This window comes from Bombus vancouverensis, unplaced genomic scaffold (genome assembly GCF_051014615.1).
Source record: "Bombus vancouverensis nearcticus unplaced genomic scaffold, iyBomVanc1_principal scaffold0035, whole genome shotgun sequence".
In the NCBI taxonomy this organism is placed as follows: Eukaryota; Metazoa; Arthropoda; class Insecta; order Hymenoptera; family Apidae; genus Bombus; species Bombus vancouverensis.
Genome location: NW_027468926.1, coordinates 558,419 through 571,205, shown reverse-complemented (window position 1 = coordinate 571,205; position 12,787 = coordinate 558,419). Strand labels below are relative to the sequence as shown.

The window sequence follows — 12,787 nt, the reverse complement described above, 5'->3', positions numbered from 1 at the left end:
GAAGAACTAAAAGAATTAAAAAAGAATTAAAAAAATATGTAGTTCAATCAATACTTCGTGTATTTTTCTATCTCCACAAGACAATATCCGGACCAGTTACGCTTACAGTATCAACAAAGATTTGTCCAGCCATACGGAATAAGTCGTACTCAGTAGTTTAAAAGTATTAACCGCACGAACTCCAGAAACACTTTTGAAGTAACTTTCGAACCAATAAATCCCCGAACTAAGAACTGTCATATTTCGTCTCTATTTATCGAATATTGTGAGAAAATGCAAAAAAAAAGAAGTTAAATAGAAAAAGTACTTGGAAACTTAAAAGAAAAAATCTCGAAAAATCTCTTAATACTTTTTACTGTCGTCTTGAGACGCACCATATGTTAAGCTTCTTCGTAGTTACAACTTTTACCGCAGATGTAACGAACTGACAAATGCTTCGAATGGCGCGCGCGCGTCAACGCCTACACTTAAATTTTAAATAAATGTTTTTAAATAAATGTTTAAAATAATACATTAAATGTATTAACTTTCTTGCGCAATTTCATTTAATTTCTTACGATATGGAGGGTTTAATTACGTTTAAGATATCTATTTGAATCTTTTAAATTCGAAGTTTTTTAAAAAATTACCTTAAACTTTATAAAATTAAATCGTCTTTCCACTTTGTTGTATCATAAAACAGTTACTTAAATTCAAACCTTACCATCGTCTTAAAATATTCTATATTTTCCTCGTCTTAAAAAATCTTCCTACAGAAAGAATAAAGAAGAATAAATTCCCATACGTTAAATTTCGCGTGATTGATGGAATACATAACGATAACGAGAACTAACTAGCGACAACAAGCAACCATTAGCAAGGACAACTGGCGACTATAACTGTCGTCTCTATGATGTATGACGACTAAGGAGAACAGCCAGCAACTACGGATTACATGTAACAACCAACTGCCCCACTTCTAAAAGGCAACTAACTTGCAAACCCTTTGATGGTTTCTGTAGCGTGATATACCCCTTGAACGTGGTTAAAGAATGTGGTCGCCGCTGGACGGCGGTTTGACAGCAGAGCGATCTCGCCAATTCAAAGCTTGACATTACAAACTACCGAGAATCATTAGGCTCGTTATCGAGCATCTAGCTTTCAGAAGGTTCTTTATCATATGATATGACTTCACGATATTTTTATAGCAAGAAGAATGGCCAACCTCTAACAAAACAAATTTTTACTAAGTGCTGCATGTGAGCTGCAGGCCGGCCTACTAGGGAAATTTGACGAATGAATAAACTAAAATATATACGAATATATTCGTTATATCATAAAATGCCCGCATTATGTTCTCTAACACCATAGAGGAAACTAAATTTATATATTAAAAAATTGGAATACCTATTATAAGAGAGTTAATTAAATTCTAACCTATCGATGACTCCATAAAAACCTTTATTTCCTAAAAATGTATATCTTCCAAATTCTCCTTAGAAAGTATCATAGAGAAAATATGAAACCTGAAAAGTACATCACGCTGATGCCTCGATCAACCCTCGTGCTTCGCAGTCCATGTGTCCGAGCGATGAATTCCTTCCAAACAAGGAAAAACCAAAGGGAGGTCTTCTTCGAAGGACGTGAGAGGGTAAGGGAAGCAACGGGAACGATGATCACGCGATATACTGGCGGCGTACGTATAGAACGGCTGTTGCGAGAGAGTTCGCAAGAAACAAGAAGAAAAAAGGAATCGTAGGCCGACGCGACTATACGCTGTCGACGGACAAACAGCGACTGAGCCTAACTGAAACGAACTCTGTCGCAGTATGAGCACGGGCTACGTTCGCGGGTCGATCGAACACGTTCTGCGTCTCTCCTCGGCACCGGCGTCAAAACCACCCCCGACGAGCGCAACGCACTGGTGCACTTGCAATATTAACCACTGGTCTTTCCTTTTTCGCGCGATATTATATCAGCACCTATGATACCATTTCAAAGACCGCAATCAAAACATTAAATACCGCATTAAAGCCATACAATAATTCGCAATATTCATTCGTAAACGTTATTGTATATGTGCTTAATTAATCGTTATTATGTTTCGAATGATTTACTACCTCGTATTCCATAAGCAGATATATGGTTCATTTTCACCTCAAGTACGATATAATTTGTAACAAATATTTATAATTCACAATGTAAAATATTTATAATTCATTGGAAATATTTTTCTATCACGGTATAATGGTCAAATTTCACATAAATCACAAACATATGGTAGTCAGAAGCTATACTCACGACATGACAAATCATGAAGATGTCATGAAAAATGGCGTCCGTCCATATATATTCAAACGCAACGAACAAATTCGAACTTTTCGAGAACAAACGATTTGTTCGATAACATCTGTCGCGAGCTTCTCTTCCTTTAACGATAACAATTGACAACTAAAGCTCGAGAGGCTCGTAAGGATGAACAGCGACGAGTATCTAGAAGCTATGTACTCACCTGGGCAAGGAGACTCCAACACCAAGGACGTTGGAAGTTTCGAGAAGCGAAGATGGAAACTGAAGTAGCACGTCAGGTCAACTCCGGCGAAAACTGCTAAAGAAAGAAAAATCCAACTAATTTGTTTCCAACAATAAAATGAAATTAATTTGTTTCACAAATTATTAACTGGATATTATTCAAAAATTATTCAAAATTCGCTTGATTGATTCACGGCCCGGGACATTTGGGTCATACCATTTTGGTAATGGACGAAAATGGCAGAAGGAAGAACGACCGTTTTTTTCATATTTCTCTTTCCCTGGGAAACGATGGAATGCCCGAGCACCTTGTTTCATTTCTTCTCGACATCAATTTCAATCTTTTTAAACGAAATATAATCTGAACGATGAAAAGTTCATTCAAATAATGCTCCGCGCCAGACACTCACGAAAATTAAGAAGAAACACGGAAAATTCGCGAATAAAACGGATTTCTTTGTCCCAGTGAGATAATAAACCTCGTTCACGTATTGGTTTTTAAAATCAATATATCCACCAATGTGCACTCGTTTAACAAGGGTGATGGAACGTGCCAAAAATCTCTCAAGAGGGTCTTGGCAACGGAAGAGTCGAAAACGTCACAATTTTGAATGAAAAATTCGAATAGTTGCTGATTTTACAGTCGAAACCGATAAAGAACTCCAGATATTCCCCCAATTATTCTGTATTCTAGAAAGATTGTAAAACGATAAAAATTTATTGAAAAAACTTATATTCGATGATAACACTTCTAATAAGAGTACTAAGAGGAGCGATTCTGTACTCACCTTCCTGCCTCGAAGTACCGAACGCAATTAACCGTCCGCCCAGGATGGAACCGTTCGGAACTTTTGTAAGTCACTGCACGGCCGCTGCTTATGGTGGAAATGTAATAGATATAAGTACAGAGCGCGTGAGCGAACTAAAAACGCGATAGAGAAGTAGAGAGAGGATGTTCCGTCCTTGTCTAATGACGCGTACTTGTACAGGAAATATGTAACAGCGGTATACGAGCAGCGTCAGTGTCCACTAGTGTGCATGCCTGATTAAACAAGGACAGGAAGTATCTATACATGGTGTTCTCTTTCTATTTCCATGTTGCATCCATCTTACTATACAGTACACACACTCAGCTATTCTATCATTATATTTGTGCGTTGCTTATGTGTGAACCAAATATTTCCATGGCAACAAATCGTTTGCCTCTTGTTTGATGCTCGGTTTTCGACGGAGTTGAAAGAATTTTTTAAGAGAAACGTAATGGACGGGTTGTTTTTAAAGTAATAAACGGAAATTCTCGTATCCATTGAGAAACGATAGGCGATTTGAAAGTGTCACTATGAACGGTGATTTATCGATGCAAGGTAGTATGAATAAGATATTTTATAATCTGCGAAAAAAGGTAAGGAATATTCTAGATTTTAGATTTTAGAATTTCCACGTCACAGACGAGTGTGTTTTGTTATTTGATTTGTAATATTGCTGCAGTTCTCTTAATAGCTGTTCGTTTCATGCGATACTCGCACATAGTATCTATGACTTTTGCTTCTAACAATTTTTATAATTAGGCTGTATCAAATATTTTTAACGTTCGTGTTTCATGAAAAATCATGTGTAACTCGTTGAATTCGCAAATGTAACAAAAAATTACATGAAAAAACTTATATTATTGTAATGAAAAAGTAATTATATTAGGAGGAGAGTCGTATTTCGGAACGTCATCGGAACATATTATACCTTGTATGTGATTATTTGGAACACAATGGGTGAGTATATCATAATTAAAATATATTCCTAGTTCCAATTCTTTTGAATAGTGTCAGTGACCAATCGAAATAGAAATCAGTGGACATCGTGGAAAGAGAAGGCGAAACCAAATTTGAAAATTCGACATCGGTAATTCAGTAGTTAAGAATAACTCAATCGATAATGTAGATTAACTGGTTATAAACAAATATATGAAATATAAATTCAAATTATTCTCATCCATCTAAAAATTGGAAATTAAAGAGCAGAAGACAAGAAATTATCTTCGAGGATTTATATAGTAAATACATTCTTTTGCCTGTCTTACCTAGAGATAAAACAGTTGTTTGATGGTTATCTTATAGTGTTCAGTCATTGCGAAAAATATTTTTAATCAGTTAAAAACTATAATTAATTAAAAACTACATTTTTTTAGGTATATAGACATTAGCGATGTATTATTCCGGGAAGCTCGTCTATCTCCCGAACATCGGGTCTGCGACAACATCGATTTGGAAATTATCGTTGCAGAGTATGAAAATTATTACAAGATGAAATTTCAAAAATATCCCATATTGTGTAAGAAAATGACTGGAAGGGAAATGACGAGGGAAGTGACAAATGCAAGCAAAACGTAAGAATTTAAATTATTTAACGATATTAAACGGTATTCAACGTATTCAACGTATCGTATTCAACGTATCGTATTCAACGTATCGTATTCAACGCATCGTATTACAATATGATCCAGTGTTTGTAGAAGTATTGAGACAAAAGCCAAATCTGTTAGTAAACAAGCGAGAAGTGAGCCTGTGAAAGAGACGAATCTACAGCAGAAGATAACTGATGACAATACGAATCATATTAATCTCGCAATGACAGTGACGTCGATATTTCCCAATGAGAGTGATGGGCGTTCATCAGAAGAGCTATTTAACGTCCCAATGGAACAATCCATGCAATCGAAGATATTGAAATGCATTGAAAAGCTTTATTCAGATAATCCGGAATTACGAAAGATTGCTGAGGACATCTCATGCGTAAGTTATTTTCGATTAATATACGTATCGTAAAGCTTTTAAACGATAAAATTCCCGTCGATAAACCGTTCAACGTATATCGACGATGACGTGATTTCAGTAACGCTTCAAATATCAAATTACGTAACACTTACTTAATATAGAGAAGACGCCATTTTATCTTTGTATCGTCACAGGAGATCATAGTAAACAAATTAAATGTACATTGGGATGACGTTATAGGCCTAGAAGAATGTAAAACCGCTGTTAAGGAGGCCGTTGTGTATGCCCTTAAGTATCCTATCTTTTTTGATGGCCCGTTTTCCCCCTGGAAAGGTATTTTGCTGTACGGCCCACCTGGTACAGGAAAGATACTCGCATTCTTTTCATTTCTGTACGTGTTTACAAGAAATATACAAAACAGGGAAAACGATGTTAGCGAAGACAGTCGCGACAGAATGCCATTGCACCTTTTTTAACATAACTGCCAGCTCATTGGTCAGCAAATGGAGAGGCGATTCCGAGAAGTATATACGTGTAAGTTGCTTTGTCTATGTAAGTTTCTTTGTTCCTTTGTCTATGAAGGAGAGATTCTAGGTATAAAAAGATTTGATTTTATTTTTCGTCATTTATATATAAATAGAATAGTTGTTTGGAAAACGAAATGATATCATATTCGTGATGTTACACGACATACAATACATTTGTTAAACTGAACAGGTTTTATTTGAACTTGCCTATAGTCATTCGCCTACAATTATTTTTATCGACGAGATTGACTGGATCGCCACAAATAAAGGAGACTGTATATTGTCTGAACCTGCAAAGAGATTCAGATCAGAACTTCTTTCTAGATTGGATGGATTAGTGTCTAATGAGAATTCTAATGTAGTTCTTCTGGCTACAACTAATTCCCCTTGGTACGTATATCACGTTATTTCAATGTTTTCTAAGTAGAAAATATCGTAATATTTCTCCAAATTCCAAATATGTTATTGTGTTGTTTGAAGTATTCCTTCATTATTATTAGTATAATAGAACGATAATATTTATTGTAAATATGTTATTAGGGGCATTGATGCAGCTTTACTCAGGCGTCTCGAAAAGCAAATATACGTATCATTACCCAATGAAGTTGCTCGACTTGGTATATTCAAATTATACCTTAGCAACCACTTATTAGAAAATACAGATATTGTAAACCACATAGTAAAATGCATTGAAAGATATTCTTGTGCAGATATAAAATTGCTTTGTAAGCAAGCGTGGCTACTAGAAATAAGCCCGATATGGAGGAGACTTGAAAAGAAAGAAACACCTGTTACCACTTTGAAATATGAATTAAAAAGTTATGAAATATTAGCAAAATTGTTAAAAAAAATGTCACCTACAGTTATGCAAATAGATAAATATGATACGTGGAACAAATAAATGCGCAATCGTAAGGACAGATATTGAAAAATATAAATAAATGGATTATCGTTCGAGAAATCATTCGCATGTGTGTGCATGTGTGTATGCGCGCATGTGTGTGCGCGCATGTGTGTCATGTGTGTCATGTGTGTGCGTGTGTGTGCGCGCACGCGCTATAGGCTAAGTTTAAAATGTTCGGTTGTATTATATCCTTGTATTATATATGTCGGAGATGAAAGGAAAACCGGAGCCTTCCCTTTGCAATTTTGAGGAAGCCTTCTAATGCTTTAGCCTAGATTTTATCATAACTGTAATTAAGCAATTGTCATTTGTAATTGTTTGATATTTGTGAAAGCGAAAGTGGGTTCGAGGTGACAACTGGTCACCGAACGTAGCCACGGTCACGGGATAAACGTTTTGCCTGACGAAGGTGTGGATCGGTTGTATTGTTCTCCCTAGAAATCACATAGAATTGTACTTTAGAGATGTCGATATAATGGGACACACGTTGTATTAGGAATTAATCTCCAGACAGAAACTGCCTAGTAACGGCGTTTGAATCTTTCTCGATGTTTCCAAAGAGTATACAACAAACTTTTGACAGAAATTGCCTAGCAACAACGATTGGAACCTTCTCGATGTTTCCAGCGAGCATATAACAAACAAATGCAGTCGTATAGCGAAAAAGATTTTCATCAGATATTCATTCGTGTGATCGCCTTGGAAAGTGATACATCGAGCAATTTACCGAGTGTCTCAGCAATTGTATTTTGTGTTTAAAATTATTCTACACATAGTAAAGAGTTATCCCGTTGACCGTGGATTCGTTTGAACCCCGGAACATTGTTAATAGCGTTAATTAAATTCATTATTCGTGAAACCTATCAATCGTTAATCTCATTATACGTTAAATTCATTATTCGTAAGACATATTATTCGTTCCTCTTATTGTTCGTTAAACTTATTAATCTTTAATCTAATTATTAGTTAAACTTATCGTTTGTTAATCTTATTATTTATTAAACTCATTATTCATAATATTTTGTAAAATCTTGTTTATTCGCGTAAATATATTCTGTTTCGTAAAACAATGGCTAATTATTCGTTCCTCTTATTGTTCGTTAAACTTATTAATCTTTAATCTAATTATTAGTTAAACTTATCGTTTGTTAATCTTATTATTTATTAAACTCATTATTCATAATATTTTGTAAAATCTTGTTTATTCGCGTAAATATATTCTCTGTTTCGTAAAACAATGGCTAATTCAAACGAAGGATCATTACGCGCCTTGAATCCTAATGATAACCCGACATATATATGTGAGAGTATTTTATCAAAAATAAGTTTTTTATGTTTTCTTATCTTAGTAATTATTTTTACAAAAGTCTTAAAGTCTTATATGAAAATAAAGCTGTTCTTTATTTCAAATAATTGAAGTAAATAAATACAATGAGTTTTATATTTTATTATATCTTATATTATCGTTATATTGTTATTGAAAAAATTGATATAATCAACAGTTCTTCCTGTTCTCTTGATTGTTTCTTGCTTGTTTCAAACCATGATAATAACCTACAAAAGAAATAACATAGTCCATTGAAAATTTAATATACAATAAAATACTTATATGAAATAATTACCTGTGTAATATACCATGTAACCACTAATATACCATGACATCAACATACTTGAAAGTGCGTCTGTATCATTATCTGGTAATCTAGTACATTTTATTAAAATTTCGTATTTTTTCCCAATAAAATGTTAAACTTATTCCAAATTACTTATTAATATTAGAAGTATTCAGCATTCCATTAGAATTTTTAAATTGTACTTACTTGGACATTAATTGTGGTGGTAAAGGAGGTGCAGGTGGCATTATATGAGTCATCGAATTGAAAGATGGTCCCGGTATGAAGTGATGTTTATACGCATTTGCTTCTTCAGAGTCACAATCCATTTTTTCTACATTATATTTTTTCGAATTTACATTTGTAGAAAAATTAGTCTCACAAGTCTCATCGTTCTCTTCATTGAATTTCTCTTCCAAAGCTTTCTTTTGTTGTGCTATTTGACTTTGCAAACCTTCTGATTCTAAAAGAGAACTCAACTCAACTTTCTCTGTATTACCATAGCCTAAACACAGAGTAAAAGAAATTTTTGTCATTTAATAGAATGACTGAGTGCCATTCAGTTACTGTCCTTACAGGCAATGTATTAGAATTTCCCGTGCATAAATGTATATGTATAAATGTTTGCCTTGATATATGTAGTAATAATCACTCGTCTAATGAGGAGAATTATATTCCAAGCAGCTAATAATGAACAATAAGTAACATGCATGTTTATGGTTCATGACCCTATATCCCACTGGTCTCCCCATAGACATTGACAGGTACTCCTGCCCAGTTAAGGACCTGCTGAATGACACTGTGATAGACTATGCGAAAGCCTTTACTTCATATATATATGTATTTTCAGTATATTTCTTAATTGACATAACCATCATGCTAAAGGTATTACCTACAAATTTTACAACACGTGCCATTGTTTTCGTAAATTTTTTATATTATACCTTCATAAATTTCTCCATCCTCTGAGTATATTGCACGACAAGGTGCTCCTATGATCCATTTCTATAGAGAAAAGATGTGTATACAAATAAATATAAGTAAATAGCAAAATAAAATAATTTGCTTCTTAATCAATATATTTAATAATATTCTGTATCAAATTTGTAATATTCTATCAAAATCACAACCTTGTGTAATTTACTTGCGTGTTTAGGCTGCTTAAGATTTTGTAGGTTTTCTTTCGGTTGAGAATTTCCAACATCCATTCCCATTCGCTTGATAACTTCTTCTTTTGCTAAATTTATTGCTTTATCATATGCTTCTATTAATGCACTATCATCCCAAACATTATCATTGGCTGTGTCTGTATCCTTTTGAGATAGCAAATTAAACGTTATTAATATTGATACAAGTATTTTATTATCAAACTATTGCAAATTATCATATATGTCATTTTTCAAAAATTGACTAAAAGGTAATGGATACTGTTAATTACTATTATGCTAAGATCTTGTACTAAAATAATGTTAAAACCATTACGTTTCCATTACCATACATACGTTTCCATTTCCTCGTATAAAAAGAACATTCATATCATCTGCCATTTTAAAATAACATCATTTAAATATTGAATTTGCTTCTGAAATATTAATTTGTCTCATTTCTTTAACTCTAACACATTGTAAACAATGATGACATTATACCAACTATAATACTAAAAATCTATTCCCCATTCATTCGAAAGATTATTTTTTGAAACAAGGTTAACATTGAATGTTCCCAGACTTCAATAACTGTATTTTACTTTCTTTACAATATCTAACAATATATTAGAATACTATAAAAAAATATTGTATGCACAAAAAACTGTTCATAGCGAAATAGCAAAAGAATTAATCACATATTATAACTAAAACGAGATTGTTAAGTAGATTATATTATACTGCATATGCGTTAGTGTTTCAGCTGGTAAATATAGTTTTTATATCTAAAGATAAATAAGATTTAATTCTATAAAATTGCATAATGAATTATACATCTATCTATTACTATTCGTATTTCCCCTTAGTTGTATGTTGTCAATAGCATCAATAACGAACATATAAATAAATATAGAAGAAACTGTTCGGAAATGGAAAGGGAAAAATGAACATGGAAGACAAGAAAGTTTTCTTCAGGTTTAGCGTATGTGTGATACGCTTTGAATGTCTCAGATAAAGATAAAGATACTCTGCTCATTTCTATTTGTTCCGCAGAACGAGAAATTTGTTGTCTTTCATATTGGTTTTTACGATTCAATTTTTGGGCAGTTTTCCCTAGCAAGTGTCGGTCCCTGTTTGATATAACCAGACCGTAATTTATACAGATATGTATTATAGATATATATTTGTAAAACTGAAATCAGATGAAATAAATGTTGCCTGAGATTTTAAACGTTTAATAAAAACAATATTTCATTTGGAAAAAATGTAAGATATGTAAAATTACACATTGATCATTTTGCTGGTCTTGTATCATAAAACGTGTGGCCCGAAGAGCACGTGTCCGGTAGAGATACGTCACTTGTGTTAGGAATCGTTTTATAACCTATCACAGTAAAGGAACGTCCCAGCATAGCAGCCGAAGAATGCCGTGAAAGTTTCTGTACAAAGTACAATTGATCTACAATTGATATTTTCCGCAATATCTGGTGTTCGGTCAGGGTGTCCCATACTCATGATATTTATGACAGTGGAATGGCGTTAGTAAATCAATTACAAAAATTTTCGAGATCAATTCTCGGTATTGCATCAAATTATTCAAAATATACAAGCAACACAACGTTGCCCTTTTTGCAGGCAACAAGAGGAATATCGACCACGCAACCACTTTCAGAAAAACAAGAGTAAGTGATACAAATTTTCTTGTGCTTTCCTTCTCTTTTTAATAGAATTTCAGTACTAACAACATTGACAGTGAACAACTAAAAATATAACACTGTTATAAATATATGATATACGAATTTTATTTATGTATTATTAAGACAAGTATATCTTATTTTTAAATTATTTCTATTATCATAAGTGATACATATAATTAAGGTATAATTAAGAGAAGATTAATTGAAGAAACACAAAAAATAAAGAAAATAATTATATTGAGATAATTTTTATCTTTCATAAATATTATTTTCAGAGTAAATATAACGTTTGTTAAAGCAAGTGGAGAGAGAATCAAAGCAAAGGGAAAGTTGGAGATACTATATTAGGCATAGTAGTAAATAATGAAATTGATTTAGATGGATATGGTATGTTTTAAAGAAGCATAATTTACTTAATTTAAAATAAATAATTTTGAGGTAGAAAATATTTGAAAATTTTCATTTTTATCAAGTTTAATATTCTTATTATTTTTAACTTTTGATACTTTATTATATAAGTATGTTGTAATATTAAAATATAATTGATATAGGTGCTTGTGAAGGAACATTAACTTGTAGTACGTGCCATTTAATATTTTCGAAAGAAGTTTATGATGCACTTCCTGACAAACCAACAGATGAAGAATTAGACATGTTGGATTGAGCATATGAATTAACAGATACGTTAGTTCATAATAATCAGTATCAAATCATTCACATTATTAATTCTATTACCTTTTAATATTTTATAAAGTGAATTTTTCTATTTAAATTTATGTAAAAACAGGTTAGTATTGGGTATTTCGAAATCTGCATCTCAATGTAGAATTTCAAATCGCTATCTCTGAATACTACGAAACTGAAATTATAATAAATTTTCATAGTTTTTTATTTATGACCCTATAATCATTACAAATCTATGTTGGAATTAGCATATTTACAATGTTGATTTTCAAATGGATAAATAGAAATCTTATTGTGTATTAGTATTAATTTGTATAGCAATAAATATATTTATTGACATATTCAGTTATATAATATTTAATTTCAGGTCACGGCTAGGCTGTCAAATAGTAATGTCTAAGGAACTAGATGGAATTGAGGTAAGAGTTCCATCAACAATTAATGATGCAAGAGCATAACTGAAATTATCTATAGGTTTTTGAAAATTTGTATACAATGTTTTTATACATCTCAATTATTATACAATTATTAAAATATTGGTATTAAAAAAATATAATAAAGAATCTTGTGTTTAAATGTGAAGCTTATATATATACATATGTTATAGTATAATTGCAATTTTGATATTTGTACATTGCCATTGTAAAAAGCCTATCCAATTATGAAGAAAATATATCTTTTATTTTTAATATACAGGGTGTCAATTTTAAAACGTTCATCTAAATTATTTTCGTTACTATTAAAGATAAGAAGAAATTACTAAGGAAGACTTAAATGGTTTTAAGATGTGTACTTGGTTATGATAAAAAAGACTCTTGTGGAATAAATTTTGCAACTTCTCAAAGATTAGATAAAAGCTTAGAACCTAAAAAATAATTTGAAATTAATTTCGTTTAGATATACTGTTTGATTTCTTAGCTGTGGGCAAGTTTAAAAGA

At 32.3% G+C, this 12,787-nt stretch overlaps 2 protein-coding genes and 2 pseudogenes across 7 annotated transcripts in view; 3 read left to right on the top strand and 1 right to left on the bottom strand.

The window, feature by feature from the left end:
- Positions 1-12,787, top strand: part of LOC117165664 (omega-amidase NIT2-like) — a 76,079-nt gene that overhangs the window by 29,522 nt on the left and 33,770 nt on the right. The gene's annotated exons all lie outside the window — the stretch shown is intronic.
- On the top strand, positions 3,722-7,573 carry LOC117162956 (katanin p60 ATPase-containing subunit A-like 2). Of its 4 annotated transcripts, none has more exons than XM_076626918.1 (8): positions 3,724-3,875; positions 4,207-4,277; positions 4,335-4,407; positions 4,694-4,891; positions 5,009-5,297; positions 5,474-5,813; positions 6,020-6,196; positions 6,347-7,573. In XM_076626918.1, the coding sequence occupies exons 2-6, from the start codon at positions 4,274-4,276 to the stop codon at positions 5,753-5,755; spliced, it is 846 nt and encodes a 281-aa protein (XP_076483033.1). In that variant the 5' UTR covers positions 3,724-3,875; positions 4,207-4,273; the 3' UTR covers positions 5,756-5,813; positions 6,020-6,196; positions 6,347-7,573. The 4 variants fall into 4 exon arrangements, with proteins under 4 accessions (XP_076483035.1, XP_076483033.1, XP_076483034.1 ...); XM_076626919.1 differs by having other exon boundaries at positions 3,725-3,875; positions 5,018-5,297; positions 5,997-6,196; XM_076626916.1 differs by having other exon boundaries at positions 3,725-3,875; positions 5,997-6,196.
- LOC143302415 (survival of motor neuron protein-like) lies at positions 8,088-10,113 on the bottom strand (annotated as a pseudogene). The gene is made up of 6 exons (XR_013061117.1): positions 9,817-10,113; positions 9,454-9,636; positions 9,216-9,328; positions 8,531-8,828; positions 8,333-8,412; positions 8,088-8,264 (listed from the first exon to the last, which is right to left on the bottom strand). The product of XR_013061117.1 is annotated as a survival of motor neuron protein-like (transcript).
- LOC117162955 (adrenodoxin-like protein 2, mitochondrial) lies at positions 10,694-12,540 on the top strand (annotated as a pseudogene). The gene is made up of 4 exons (XR_013061118.1): positions 10,694-11,150; positions 11,441-11,552; positions 11,717-11,849; positions 12,217-12,540. The product of XR_013061118.1 is annotated as an adrenodoxin-like protein 2, mitochondrial (transcript).

Excerpts from the sequence above, each read along its gene's own strand:
- LOC117162956 (XM_076626918.1), top strand. Across the intron at positions 4,892-5,008 it reads GTGACAAATGCAAGCAAAAC|TGTTTGTAGAAGTATTGAGA; the intron begins GTAAGAATTTAA and ends AATATGATCCAG. Across the intron at positions 5,298-5,473 it reads TTGCTGAGGACATCTCATGC|GAGATCATAGTAAACAAATT; the intron begins GTAAGTTATTTT and ends GTATCGTCACAG.